Below are 15,937 nucleotides of genomic sequence, written 5' to 3'. Positions count from 1 at the left end.
CATCATTATGCCTTTTATGCATACTTTTCATTATATGTATAAACTGACAAATTGGGAACAGCAGTTTCTCTTGGAAGGACAAATATTTTTGCCTTTCCGTTTCTCCTGTTTAGTCCAGTGAATCAGGACTTTATTATTTGTGTACACGGCTATTTTAAATTCTACTGAATAATAATCTTTTGCAGGATCCCCAGATTCCAGATACATTCGTGTAGAGACATGCATGTTCATGATTAAGCTCCCGCAGTACTCCTCCCTCGAAATAATGCTGGAAAAACTGAGGCATGCCATCCATTATCGAGAAGATCCACTTAGCGGTTGATCATAATCAGACAGAGGTAAGGGTAAATAAAAAAGAGGACTGAACCTTGGCTCCTAGAAATCGCTTGCCCCCTGGACAGAACAGGAGAAACAAGACTACTGAACATTCTGGATTTGTTCTGCCTAAACCTGCACATTTACCTTTTGTATTTGTGAAGTCTCTGGTGGGGTTTTTGCCTTGTTTGTGAATTGTTTGTAGAAAACTTTTAGTACTGGGTAATGTGAGTGGACAAATTGATTTCTCTCTCAAAAGCTAACAGAGTCTTGGGAATGTATGAGGTAAGTGACTGGAGGAACAGGAAACTATTTAAACAAAGGGTTCTGTAAATAGGAATATACACAGTATAATAATTTAATGATAAATTATTTCCAGAGTTCACGAATGTAACACACTGGAGCTAGAGCTGTGAAAAAGTTCTTATTTTTTTATTTTAGTTATTTTTCAAAGTAGTATTTAAGTTATAATAGTTTTACTAAGCACTGGATTTGCTGGCTGTGAATAGCCCTGTCATTTTTGGGCTGTTTATTTTTCAGTACTTAAGAGCAAATAGGGATGTGAGAGCGGCACAGTTTTTTTGTTTTGTTTTTTTTAATTTGGCAGTACCTTCAACCCCCCTCCCCACTCCTCGGCTTTGTTGTGCAGGCTGTAATAGGTCCAGCAAAGATTGAATATCACTGAAGAACATGAATCTGTGGCCTTATGTCAGTGGACTCAGAAGTTGCACATACAGTTCTATAATGCACTGTATTTATAAAGGGCTTGGACCTTACAGCACAGAGTAGAGTGACAAAGTAGTGTATGTTATGTTGTCCTTTTTACCTGAAAGAATCTTAAGCACAGAACTAAATTATTGGCAAAGATATTTGTTTTGCATGCAAATGTTGCCCTTTTGAGACCTGTGTGATGAAAACCCTGCAAAACAATAATGGTTTGTTTGACCCAAAAAGAACAAAATGTTTTTAATTTTGCCCATCTAGTCTAATAATTTAACATGCTAGAAATTTACTACACATTGGAAGCATAGTCACTGGCACCAAAGGAACCAATACAAAATAAATATATTGATATGCCTTGTTAGCTATACAACTCGTGTCAAGGGAAGCTTTTTATGTGGCCAAACTTTTGGCTTCTAGAGAAATCAACATTAATGACCATTGCAGTAATTTCTAACCTTTGCTAGGTGTGAATTTAAAAAAAAAATCTTAGCAGGATAATGTCAACTCAAACCTCAGTCCACTGCAGCTTTTTTAACTGGTGGCTCTGATGTGGTTAAAAACCCCACCGGACATCCAACATGGGGCTTCTAGTCAAGTAATATTTGCACTGACAATACCAGTACTAACTATGCAGTGACGCTTGGCTCACACAGACTAGCAGTGATGAGTGAACCCAGATAATGATTGTAATCACATAGTTTACATTACCACAATTTATCTCTGCAGAGAGCACTCATACAGACAATTTATCTCTGCAGAGAGCACTCATACAGCAGGCAGTGGAAAGGTTGGTGAAAGGTGTAATGTCCATTGCATCCTGTTACATTTTCTTTGTTAAACAGTGTGTCTATATTAAACCAAAATCTGGTGCTTTGGGTAAATTCACCTTTCCCATCAATATTTATTTTTGCGCAGTCTTGCTAAATAACCCTGGTTCAAAGTTATGATAAAACTTTATGAAGGCTATGTATGTATAGGTTAGGTATGCCTCTCCAAGCTATTAGATTCCTTTGTAACATATGCTACTGATCAGCTTTTAACATTTGCTTTTTTAAGTATGTAGTCCAAGAAGAAGTACTTTGCCATCAAACCAGCCTTAAAGAGGCTGTAGGTGGTTACAACACTACTCATGTGTCCTGTTAGTTATGCTGCCACGCTTTATTTTCTTGGCATTTGCTAAACTGTCATCTAATAAAGTAGGAACTGGAGTGTTCTGCTACAGTTCCTGGCAGGGCAGAGGATACTGCAGACACCACAGTCAAGCTGCATTGCCTGACAACTCCAGCAGGAACTTTAGTGACTTTTTCTTTTTTTTGGGGTGATTTTGTTATTCTAGTTTGAACAATTTATATTGCTCCAATGAACAAAGAAAAGGCATGCAGCAACACTTGCATTGACCTACAAAGTATGTTTTTCAAAGTGTTTGTATTAGATAAATGCATTTCTGTATTTTCTTTTTGTCTTCTACAAGGCAAAAAAAAATAAATAACTAAGAAGGTAGAATATATTAGATGCTTGAGTGGCTAAAGTAAATGCAATACAAAGAAAAGGGAAAAGCTGTTTTCCCAAGTTTTCTCAGCCTCCATGCCACACACAAGACTTGTTACAAAGTCACTGAAGGTGGAGACCAGACCACCCGAAGCAAATACACTTTAGCAATGGGTTTATGTGCAACATATCTACTTTTTGAGCCCTGGACGTGTGCTGTACAGTTGATGTATATTTAAATATTGCAGTTATCTATGGTTGCATTTAACAGATCCTTTTACTCAATGCCATTTCCCTTGTCTGTATTGGTATTTAAACCACTGCTGTGTAAATGAAGCATACTAGATAAGGAAAAGTGTCATAAGAATAAACATCTGATTTTGAATGTCCTTACCTTCTAGTGTGATGTTTTTTGCACATAATATCTACCCCAAAAGCAATTAGCACCAATGTCTTGTATGAGGTTGTTTTCTTCTGTTTTCTGGCGCTGCTGGTTCACATCCCCATTGGTCCATTTAGTAGGTGTTCCACGATCCTAGTCTTACAGAGCCAGCATCCAGTGGATATTCTGTTTTTGAAAACTAGCCACTAGAATCCAATATGGCAAAATTCAGTTCACATTTTAATTTCTGTCAGCAAAAAAATGTATGTACCTTTCACACAATGCTCATGGACAGAAAACTAGCTGTATGCTTTCAAGAAAAAAATCTTTTCTGACCCCCAGAATTCTTATAAAGCTAGAATGCATCTTGAAAAATGCAGTTCCTAACATCCCAAACCCCAGGTAAAAATCTGAGTTACCTGGAGCCATTTTTAAGATTTTAAAACTATAAATACTAAACAAGAAATTCTACAACCATTTAACCCTATGTTATGTTTTATTGCGGTTATTATATCGTCCTTGAATTGAAACTTAATACAATTTAATTTAACAAACAATTGTCAAATTTCAGTTTTTTTGTTTGTTCCCTTCCCTTTAATGAATCATTATTGGCATCATTAATTGCCTAGTATAGAAGACAATTTGAAGAGTTTGAGTTTACCACACATTTTCTGCATAGGAAAATTGAAACGGAGAACTCATTCACACTTTTGAGGTAAAGTAATGCATGTAATGCAAATGGTTTTTCCATTTATTCCCACAATACATGAAGTGCTGGGAGGGGGTAACCATTTATAACCATCCTCTGGCCACGTCCTCTTAGTCGATCTGTCCCCTGGCGAGTGCGCTGACGTTCTCCAGAAGTTCCCGGTGATTAATAGTAATGAAAGACAATGTACTGCTTTTAGACATATAAATCCAGACAGAATTTAACCACCCAGGAGGTTAAGTGCGATGGGTTGTTTTTAGTAAGCAGTGATGGGTTCACATGTTCTTTAATGATGTAATATTAAATACAGAGTTTCAGTAATCTATGACTTTTATATTTGCTTAGTGTTTATAAAATAAAAAAATCAAGAAAAAAAAAATAAACACCGTAAACAGGAATGCATATTTTGAGAAGTTTACTATTGATTGTTTAACATCTCAACATATATCATTGTGTATTGATAGAGTCCTTTGGTTTAATCATCTGGCCAAAAATGAAACTCACTAGAGAGAAATTAGTGTATCTCAGTGACACATTTTCAGCCAGAAGATTACAAGCCTGCCCACCACGACAAGGTAGATTCTTTAGGGCAGGACCTACTCTAATCTACACTGCGCTACCCTACTTGATGCTAGTCATCGTTCCTCTAATGTTAGATGGGTGTTTTGCATTAGACCTCATCTAATCATTAGGTGTGTGTGTGTGTGTGTGTGTATGCGTGCGTGCAAGTGTTTTTTTTTATATATATATGTAGGTGTGTGAGTTGGTTTATAATATGTATATATGTTCATGTTTGTTAATGTGTGTACATATGAGAGTGTATATATGTGTGTTTGTGACAATGCTCATTTGTCTATCTGTCTGAGTACATCTCACTAGCGTACATATCTATCAGGTGCTGTATGTCTGGATGTTTGTGAGCCTAATTATAAATTAGTGCATGTTTTCAATGTATGATTACCAACTCGTGTGTCTCCATTGTTTTTAGAGGTAAAAAGTCTTTTGGTAGCTATATGAAAGGCCATCTGGGCCTGGAGCCATATTGATGACAGATGTGTTATGGTTGCTACCACTACCTCCCAGGTGATCAATTTACTAAGAGTGTCTACTGAAAGAAAAAAACCATTGTGCGGTGTCTTCCCTATACTATAACCAGACACTTTTATAGGCTTGGGGGCTTTGTGGATAGGAAATGAGGGCATTTGTGCCCCTCATCTCACCATAAATGGTCTCCTAGAATTTAGCTTGAAACCAAAGGTAGGGGGCAAAAAGTGAGCAGCCCTCTTACCTTTGGCAAAAGCATGCAAAACTAATATTTACCTTTGCAAAGTCCAGCGTTTTTCTAAGATAAGATCCCTCTGATCCAGTTCTTGTTCTCCTTAATGACAGGAGCTTCACCCACCTAGGGGGGTGCAGCTGGTAGTTTCTCCCATAATATTTATCATCTAGATGGTTTCCTTGCCCTGCAGAAAAAAAATATTTTTTTAGGGTATTGATAAATGAAATTGAAATAAATGATACAACACATACCTGATTGTGAATCCCTGGCAAAGGAACCAGCCAACAGATTTCCCTATGGCCGTAGATTTGCTAACCAGATAGTGTGGGTGCCAGTTGGTTATAACGATTGGCACATGTTCTGTAAAGATGGTGAATGCAATAACATCTTCCAGTAACTCGCCGTACACCTTCAATGCCAATGTCCTGGGGAAAAAATGATAATATGTGTTAGAATAATTCTTAAAAGAATTCGAAATAAATAAGAAAATGATGACCTGTTTTATAAAAGACTGATAGTAGTATCCTACATACCTGAATGATTGCAGGAACAATGCCTCGCTGCAAGTCTTCAATCTCAGTGTCCTCAATGATTTCAGGAACGCGTGTCCGGCAGATGGGACAGGTACGCCTTTCTCTCAGCCATGTGTTGATACACGCCTGGTGGAATCTGTGTGCACAGGAGAGTTGTTGCGTTTGTTCCCCTTGTTCATACTCCATCAAGCAGATCCTGCAGCTTGGCTGACCCTCAATCTGCTGGTTGTTCTGGGGTCCTGGATGGTATTCATCCCTGCGGCTGACTGGAGAACGGCTTCGGTGTGAGGAGTCGGTGTTCGGGCGTCCTCTTCTTCTAGGTCTTTCAGGCAGGTGATGGTCAGATATATTCTGCCTCCAAGTGTTACTCTGGATCTTGTCCAATGAGCAAATGGGGAATAGAGGCCTACAATGAGAAATATTTATGGTTAGTTTTTCTGAATGAGAGATGCTTCCCTCATAACCAATTCTTAGAATGTTCCCAACATCTATTTTTTGCCACATTTTGCAAAAAAAAAAAAAATAATAAATTCCCTATTATGTTGGTTTGTGAATTGAGCCTGAACTAGTATTCAACCAGTAAAAGATCTGTGGAGCTTTCCTTACCTTTCCACCTATATGGACTGTGAATTATCAGACCACTAATATACCAACAGAGACATTAAATCACCTAAATATTATCCTTCATGCGTCTATTCTTACACCTTCTTACCTGTCTGGCCTTCTTCCTGTGATGGCATTCAATGGTTGTTGGCATAAGATAAGATGCTGCTATAGAAGATTCACCTAAAAAGAAAAGAGAATCCGCAGAAAATCCCAAACGCTTTGGATATGTTTTCAGAGTCGCTCCTCTCAAGCATGTGGGAAAACCACAGTGTCAGTTAGTTGGTTTACACGGACTGTCCCAAGCTAACTGACCAATGGCGTTGCCCATATGAAAAATGACAGTTATTTGTCTGTCACAGCAAGACTGCACTAGGCCAAAAAATAAAGATTTTCATGAAGGTATTAAAGCTTTGGGAATACTTTTGGTTTTTTTTTTAGAAAGGAACCTTGTTTTTTGTTTTATCAAGTTTTATAGAAATTTGAAGACCCGGCACTGCTCAAATATTGTGACTGCGGCCTTCATATAGAATGTTATTGGGCTGGCAAGCCCACATACCATACAATCATACAGTGATAATTTGCCTGGTGTATGGGCTATTGGTTTTTTTTTTAGAAAGGAACCTTGTTTTTTGTTTTATCAAGTTTTATAGAGATTTGAAGACCCGGCACTGCTCAAATATTGTGACTGCGGCCTTCATATAGAATGTTATTGGGCTGGCAAGCCCACATACCATACAATCATACAGTGATAATTTGCCTGGTGTATGGGCAATATGAGCGTGTCACCAAAGCACTAATAATTCCACACGTGTCTAGGTGTTTTCTAGTCCTACCCTCCCTAGCCTCTATGTGTATTGTCAACCTGAACAGTGTTCAGCTGTAGAACAGGTGCAGCGTTGTTTTCACCCAGTTACTGTAGATTCTGTGTCTGTGCAGGGTGGCTCCTGCTTTACAAAGGGCCCATGCACATGGCAAATCTTGCAGTAAAGTGGAAGAGGCTTTGGGATGCTTGTCCAATAATATTTAATAGTATCCCAACATACACAAACCCTTAAATTGAAATCACCAAATTTTATACAAAAAACTAATATTTTATACAAAATATCAATGCTTAACAAAGATGTGGGCTCCACATTCAAAATGTAATACGTTTCTGTGATAAGTCTTCTGTGATAGAGAGTGAGAGCAAATATATGTAGGGGGTCACTCACAAAGGAAAATGTAGAAAATGTATCAAATTTTGAATGTGGAGCCCACCGCTCTGTTTTTTAAGCATTCATACATGGTCAAATGGGAAACTATTTTGGTTAGAAAACTTTCATTGGATTTGTAGCAGGTTATATAGCGCACAAAAATTCAATGTATTGTGGAAAACACTAAAAAATCCTTATGCACTAGTACAGGGGTTGGCAAACTCTGGCCTTTATGCCAGATACGGCCTAGCCTGTTGTTAGTTCCCGCCTAACGCCCCCTAGCCAATCCGGGCCTAATGCCAGCCGGCACCTGCCAGGGGGCGTTAGGGACTACCGGAGCCGCCGGAGCTCCAGTGCCGCCTCCTTGCTGTGGCTCCCCTATTTACTGCGGCAGGCCTGATACTTCCGCCGCGGTAAATAGGGAACTGCAATGCATAGGGAGGAGAGGAATTTCACTTCAGGGGGTGTTCCCTGGTGGGGGGCCAGACCCATTAGGGCGGGACTCAGATTCTGGCCTAGTGTGCTCCTTCCCACCCCAGATATGACCTAGTGGCCATAAAATTTGACGACCCCTGCACTAGTATATTACCCCTGACATACTGTAAGCCATATTTTCTAATTTAAGTAATTTGAATTTTTTTGAATGGAGATTTGGTACCTAGGTAGGGGCGTAATTTTATATATTATGGATCTGTCTAAGCATTGTTCCATATTGGTATGACATTTATATTTAATAAGCTAATATTTTAAATATGCTTGACCCCTGACGGACCTATTGAATGTGCCTATCTCAGGACTTTCCAATGAATGCTTTGTTTGCACAGATACTTACAGCAGCTTGATGTCTTATTACTTATACACTGGAAGCCCACTATCCCTCCAACTTCCTTTGAACCCATATAGAAGATGTCCTACTTATGGGACAGTCATCAGCTCAGTTACATAACTGGATACACATAATGGGATTTTGTACTTCTTTGAACCAAATTTTTTGTGTTCTTGATTTGCCCCTGTAATATTTGTAAGGGATGCTCTAGGAGAAGAGATGGATGAGATAAGCGGCTCTACAAGTATCTGGTCCCCAATGTTCCCATTCTTTCCTTCCCTCACCTTTTCTCTCTTCCATGTTTCATGTTTTTTCTGTTTTCTTTTTTTTTCTATTTATTTTGTGTCCTACCTACCTTTAGGATCTGCAAAAAATTTTTGGATAGATGTATTTTATAGTTTGGAAATATTTTGCTATTGGTTTGGTAGTCAGTGTACTTTATGATGACACCATCCAGCTGTTTGTTTACACTTTGGGGCATGTCAATCTTTCTTTGTTTTATCTTTATTTTTTATTAATATTCTTCTGTATTTATTTGTTGGTATGTCTTTAAAGATTTTTCTCAATAAAAAAGAAAAAAAATGCATTTGACTCTCTTTGAGTGTATGTTGTAAAATGAAGGGTTTGCTGGTTGTTTATTATCACAAAAATGTCAAATGTGAGTTTTCAGTGCAATACTTTTTCTGTCCTTGTGCACAAGCTTCTGGCCAGGCCAGTATGGTTCAGATTGCATTGCTGAAGACTTGTTTCTAAGGTTGTCCGTATGGTTGCTGATTTTATCTCTGTGGATATCAATTTATTGTGTCTGTAGTGTGCTGCTCTAGGACATTTTCTAGATGTGTCAGTCCTGTACTGTCTCTGTACAGGCATATTTTTGGCTGTGTCAGTGCAGCAATTATTTCTTTGCAGATGTGTTTGTGCATGTGTTAATATGGTACTGATTGTGTCTCTTTAAGCTAGGTACACACTTCCAATAAATATTGTTAGTAAACAAACGATTACGACCGATCAACAATTATGCATGATTATATTTGAACGATGGTATTGTGCACAATTCTGCACATGCTGTAACGATACAATCGTGCAGGAAGTGACATGGAAAGGAGAAAGTGTACTGCAGAAACATCCACGATCACTGATCGACCGTACACAGGATAGATAATGATCGACGCGTTCATTTCCAGCGACAATCCTTGTTCGTCAGCGTTATTGGTCAGTCATTGTGCACCTTTTTTGTTAACGATTCTCGGACGATCGGTCGTTAGTTGTTCATTTCCAACAACATTTATTGGAAGTGTGTACGCAGCTTTTAGAGTTTTCCCAATTGTGTCAATTTTGTACTAATGTCTCTGTAGTCATGTTACACTTTTGCTTTGCTCATTTGTTAATTTCAACCCTTGGCTTTTTTACCCCGGAAGGCATCCTTTGAGTATTAAAGTTGTACAGGCGATAAAGTGCTTCTAGCCGCCCAAGACTGGTAAATTGAGAGATTGTCATATGTACATGCGCTGAATAGGGCCTCACAAAATAATGTTTCTTGCCATTTTGGCCCCCTAAGCAAAATATCTCTTCCAACAGGTTAACCTAATAATTTTTCAAAAACTGGTGTACAGATTATGTAGGTAAAAAAAAGTCAGATTGCAAACGATTCACCAATCTTTCTCAGCAACCCCTCCCTCCACTCCCCTCACCGTCATACATAAAGCTTTTGTGCAGCAGCTGAGGGAAAGGGTTACCAAAGATTGTCATTACATTCACAGAAGCATGTCTCTTTGCGCTCTCCTTTTTTTTGGCACAGACTTTGAAAATGGTACTATCTCAACTTAAGAATCGAATTACCTTTGTCAAAACGCAAGGTCAATAGGCTTTTCAAAGAACGCCATATCAAAAGTATGCAATGAATTGATGGATAACAGCTCAGGCCACAGACTTTTCTGATAGATCCTTTACATTAATGTTGCTTTGAATACACAAAAACTAATGACCAATAAATAATGTAAAACAGTAAAACACTGATGCCATGAAATCCCTTTACTCACACTAGCAATGTTTGTTCTAATGGTGGAAGTATTTTTTTTAACTTTTAGTATGGCAAAGGGAGAGAAAATATTCCTTTAGAATTCATTTATTATGCTAAGCAGTCCGAGTTAAATCTCTATAATAGACTGACAACAAGCCATGACAGTCACACAAATATTACTTTGTTCAAGGACTGACAAGTCCAAAGAGGAGAAGTTCTAACAAATAAAAATGACGCCGTCATTATGACAGATTCACTGGGTTTAGAGTATTTTTATTTGTTTATATTGCACACATTCTAACCATCTGTTCCTTAATGTGTTAATAGTGTTGGTGTTCGAATTTGGGTTGTCCTTATATTCGACCAGAATATGGCTGTTTGAATTCGAATAGACCCCGAACCCGAAAAACAGCAAAAATTTGGATAAAAATAAATGTAAAAACGTAAATAAAAATTCATGTTAAATTAGTTATATAAACACACTCAATAAATTATTTTTTTTTTTTATATAATACAAGTTATCCTGCAATGACATGATATCTCTTAAGCTGCCTACACACTTGCAATTTTTGTCGTTGGAAAGGATCTTTCACGATCCTTTCCAACGACAAGGGAGTGCACGATGCATGAACGGTGCTGCATGATACAGCACCGTTCTGCTCTATGGAGAGGGGAGGGGGAGAGCGACGGAGCGGCACCCTGCTGCGCGCTCTCCCCTTCTCTTGCATTAGGATCGTCTGTCGTCCATCGTCCGTGGATCCGGCAGGTCAGTCGTCCGGACGATGGACGACACCGACTGTACACACGGCAGATTTTCGCCCGATAATTGGGCCATAAAAATCTGACGTGTGTACGTAGCTTTACTCCGTAACACACTTTCCAGCATAGTAATATTATGATACATTTGTTACATTTTTCTTTTATCCACTGCAAGAAAAATGTAACAAATGTATCATATTACTGTGCTGGAAAGTGTTTGTTAGAGTAAGATACTTGCAGGGCATCTTCTCTATGATTGCAGCCATGTCTGTAATCATTGAGAAGAGTGTGCGATCCCTAGGGCACTACAGGTTAATTAGCCTGTAGGGATCCTAGTGGAACTGCAGAGCTTATCTGCAGTTCAGTTCCCATGGTCACATGACCATGTAGTATGTGTTCCTGGATAGATTTTCCCTATCCAAGAACACATACAGCTAGTAAAGGGCTGCAGGGGCTCCGATTGCTCTTGCAGCCCTTAATAGTCCCTAAAAATAACCCAAATTCTCCCATTAACTTCAATAGTGTTGGAATTCGGCATTCGATCACCCGAACAATATCTCACTATTCGATGGAATAGCTGTCGAATCGAATAGTGAGATATTCGACCAACACAAATTAATATCAAGAACACAGGATAAAAACGGTTAACTTTTGTTTCTAGTAACTGTCAGAGGATCTTTATGTTGGTTTGTAATCTGGGAGTATTTTTTAAGTATCTGCTTTATAATTTATAAGAATAGACATTATACAGTAGTACTTTTTGTTTTCTGTACTCTGGATGTTTTTCTCTCAGTATGTGCTCCTTATTCTTTATGTAGGAACATGGCACAGTTGTACCTTTCTTGTTCTGCATGTTATGTTTATTTTACAGTATTAATCTGTTTGCATGGACATAGTACAAATAAACTCATGCGGTTCGGTACAATACATGTAATGTATATTAGTATCTGCTCTTATTCTTTATGTATAGACACTGCTCAGTAAATACCTGTCTTGTTCTGTAATCTAGATGTAAGCGTTTTTGCTTTTATTTAGTATATATGGACATGGCACATTAGTGCTTCTCTTTGTCTGAACTCTGGGTGTAAAATGGTAGATTCCACTTAGTTCGTAAACTAACATGGGGATAGTCATATATATTGAAATATTGTGCCATTGTGGTACAGTACAATACACTAACTCAATATGATAGCTTTCCATTTTTCCAAATGTTAGCAATTTGTTTTTGCCGCTCTGTTACCAAGAAGCACAGGGATCCTATTAATTTTTTAAATGACTATTGCCCGATTGGACTGCGTGATTAATGCAAAATTTAAACATTAATAAATAGCATGTATACAAGTTAATGGTAATGTTATGTATTTCATCCATAGTTCCATGGAATTGGTTTTCCATTCTGCTATAGTCTACAGAACATCTTGACATTTTGTTCACCTAAAAAAAACATGTTACCACAAACAATGCAGACCAGTGAAGACAAATTTAAAGGAATTCATTCAAAATACACCAACTCGTTTGAGGTCAAATGTTTATTGCTTTATTGTGTTGCTGGTAAACATTAAACCCATGCATGGGACAAGAAGTTCCATCAGCAAAGTAAAATGGATTTAGGATATATTTGGTGATATGATTTTTTTTTTTTTTTTTTTTTTGGGGGGGGGGGGGGGGGTGGTATTACAGGTTATCAATCACAATAGAAAAAAAGGTAATTTAGAAATAGTTTTACCTCACTAGACACAGCCATCATAAATATCTTTTTATCATTAGCCTTGCTTATTGTGCTTTAAGGACAAAAAACTATAAAAACATAAAAGGCAATAATGACCCATGACACTGGGCTCTGTATACTGTGCAATATAAAAACAATTACTTGTAATAAAAGATTATGCATTTGTTTTTTTACTTTAAAAATGATTCAAACCCAAAAACATAATATATTGAAGCTTGCCAGTCCCTAGATGTTGTGACTGCATTTGTGTACTTTCTTCAGGCTTTGTTTCTTTAATTTATATCTTATGATTCTGAAGGTAAAACACCTTCTGTCCTAGAATAACAATGCTCTCCGACATGTATCCATAGAAGATTGGTGTTTTCACCCTAGACTGTTCTCCCGGTTTGGACTCCAAACACTTTCACTGAGATACCTGTTCAGTACACTGTAACAACAACACAGGATTTCTAGCAAGTTCGACAGATTTTTTTTTTCTGGGCTTGCTGAAAATGCACCTAACCTGAACCACTAATGCAGCCACCACATCTATGAAATTCTAGACGATATGGGTTCAAACATACTATATTTTGGACAATAAAATACTGCACAAAGAATAAAGAAAAGCCAATACCACCAGACCATTATATATAATTATCATTTATTGTGATCATTTCCTCCCCGGTGTATAGATCATGCAAAGCTTAATTCAGGTATAGCTTAAATAACAGGTCGGAGCATTACGGATGTAAATGACCTTTATTATGGGTGAGCATTTTGATTTTCCATCTGGAAGAAATCATCACACTCACTGAATACATTATATAGTTGTACACAGGGAACACTGAACAAAATTGAAAAATGTCATGATGTGCACTCACCAGGGTGCAAGACTTCTGAAACCTTGGAAGGAGTAGTAAAACTCAAAAGTGAAAAGCTTTTCTATCTGCATTAAGACCAGCTGCAGAAATGCCTATAGTAAAAGAATATTTCTCACAACCCCATAAACCTATATTTTATTATACAGTATATAAAATAACATGCAATACTTTAGTACTTTGTAGCTTCTAACAGTCAGCAGAGCAGGTTTGATGCCTCTACTCAATCACAATCCTGTCCCTCTAAATGTTATACCCATTCCAAAGTAGGAGCCAACAAAGTCTTAAAGTACATCATGCTATTTTAGAGATCTCATCTCACCCAGCACTATTTATTTTGGATGAAATTATTTAAAACATTTTTGCAAAGTATGCCATTACTCTCTAACTCTGTACTCTCCCAATGTAAAATAATGCAGATCTGTTATCATTTTTAACTTAAAATTTCATACAAACCTTTATAGGCAAGCTTAGGAGGTAGTTTAACTAGATCCCACAGCTACATCCATTAAGAATAAGCATTCTATATCTCCAACAAGACACATCAGAAATGTCAAAGCAAATTATACAGGGCATCCATCAATGTCACGCCTGCTATACCCTGTTTTTATTCACTAAATATTTTGAAGTCAAAGCAGCTGAATTTTTTTAAAAAGACATTTAACTATTATTTCAAAAACTGCTAATTTTGTGTTTGCTTAATATTTCTTTAAACCAAGAACCATATATGTAATATGTATTTTATCTTTAGGATCATTTTTAGGGATTTGTGTCTGATAAACAAAGACAGAATATAAGGGACGCCATTATAACCGACTTGCGGCATCTGAGAGTTTATATTGCGGACTGAGAAATAATTTTACATAATCCCTTGTCTGAGACCTCAATGCAGCACTGTCACCAGAATATCCTTTGGAACATAAAACGGCAAAACCTGAGTCAAATAACGGGACAGGTAAACTGAGGGCACTGCTTAAATGGTATTATACTGAACAATTTTTTTGTTCAGCTTTAAGAGCTGCATAAAATGCCTTTATTCACCATTAGAAGGCAATCATGAAGCCCTCTACAGTGAAAGGTTTAAAAACACATAAAATAAAGGCTGCAGAGATTCAATAACAAAAAAGGATGACATTACAGCAATGCATTCCCTTTCACCTGTTTTTTTCTAATTTTCTCCAAATCACTGAAATCATCTTTAATGTCTTTGTTGAGATTTCAAGAGTAGGAATTTTTTTCAGCTGCTCCTGCTCTTCACTTAAGTGACACCTTGCAGATCCACTGAGATGGGGTTGTCCCTGAAAGCCAAGGATGCACTGGATGGCCAGTTACTAATTGCAGCAGCACAGATGCACAGGTGGAGTGTTGAAATGCAGCTCACAGAGAGCAATGAAAGGTAACAGCACAAGCTCTTCTCTTCATTTAAGAGTAAGTGCACACTATGTTCCGCCAGCACCATAACTGTCCTTACTGGTAGCCTGTTTGGCTTGCTCGGGCAGGCTGGATGGGTCATTCAAGATGGAGGTTGTTGTGCTCAGATGACGCAGTGTACTTAGCACCACTAGAAATGGGGGGAGGGGAAATACAAATGTTAAAAAGTGTTACAAAACATTGGGGCCAATAAAGTTTAACTAGGAGATAAATATATATATATAATAAATAAATATATAATAAATAAAGTTTCTGGAAAAAGTACTTACTGGGCCTCAATGAAGGGAGGGAGCAATGTCGTTCCAGCCATTCTAAAGTAGTGCTGTACAACTCTTCTATGCTACTTGTAGATACAATTTCATTGAAAGAATCAAACAAGGGCTTTATAATGATGCTGAACTGAATGTGCAAAAAGTTAAGAAAAAAAAAGTAGATAAAAACAGCCACTAACACAATCAACTGCTCAATATATTGGGACTGTATTGCTTAAATTTATAAAACAGGTATACTGTCGATACATGTAAATGGTAAAATAAATCTCCCTTTTTTTTCCCCTGCTCTGGGCACTGCTGCTAATGAACCCTTCAGTGGGGTTATAAGTGGGGGAATCTGTGGGGCTCCAAGGCTGCTTCTACAGATATACATAGATGATAGTACTAAAGAACACCATAGTGTGCATGCTATCAGACTAGTGACACAGTCACATCAATAAGGAAAGTAAAAGTTGTGGGGCTAACAAGAATCTCTGTATTCCAGCAATAATACACTAAATAAAAATGTGGTTATCTAGCTCCCATACCAGTGCATGCAATATAATAAATATAGACACACACTGAAGTAAAAATAACCCAGAGCTTTCCTATATGCCATAAACAATTCACAATGCCACATCAGCAAAAAGGATACAATCCAGAACTTCCAATTTTGAATTGTTCTTCTCTGCACATACTTGTCAAACAGATCCCTCATATGGTTTGTTCTTTGTGGAGTTATGGGTACACCAGTAGCTGGAAGCTGCTGTTGACAGGAACTGAAAAATATTTTTCTTATTTATAAATTGCATGGACAAAGTAAAATACATCAACAC

At 37.6% G+C, this 15,937-nt stretch overlaps 2 protein-coding genes across 2 annotated transcripts in view; one reads left to right on the top strand and one right to left on the bottom strand.

Moving 5' to 3' along the window:
- HECTD4 (HECT domain E3 ubiquitin protein ligase 4) overlaps positions 1 to 2,915 on the top strand; it is an 89,607-nt gene extending 86,692 nt beyond the window's left edge. Inside the window, 1 exon segment of the mRNA XM_072413941.1 lies at positions 186 to 2,915. Within this exon segment, the coding sequence (XP_072270042.1) occupies positions 186 to 322 (137 nt within the window). The 3' untranslated portion in view covers positions 323 to 2,915.
- A 9,432-nt stretch (positions 2,916 to 12,347) lies between these two features.
- Positions 12,348 to 15,937, bottom strand: part of MLXIP (MLX interacting protein) — a 42,177-nt gene continuing 38,587 nt past the window's right edge. Inside the window, 3 exon segments of the mRNA XM_072415921.1 lie at positions 12,348 to 14,980; positions 15,120 to 15,249; positions 15,757 to 15,880. Of these exon segments, the coding sequence (XP_072272022.1) occupies positions 14,859 to 14,980; positions 15,120 to 15,249; positions 15,757 to 15,880 (376 nt within the window). The 3' untranslated portion in view covers positions 12,348 to 14,858.

This window comes from Pyxicephalus adspersus, chromosome 6, assembly GCF_032062135.1.
Source record: "Pyxicephalus adspersus chromosome 6, UCB_Pads_2.0, whole genome shotgun sequence".
Classification (NCBI taxonomy): Eukaryota; Metazoa; Chordata; class Amphibia; order Anura; family Pyxicephalidae; genus Pyxicephalus; species Pyxicephalus adspersus.
This window is presented reverse-complemented; position numbering and strand designations above follow the sequence as displayed.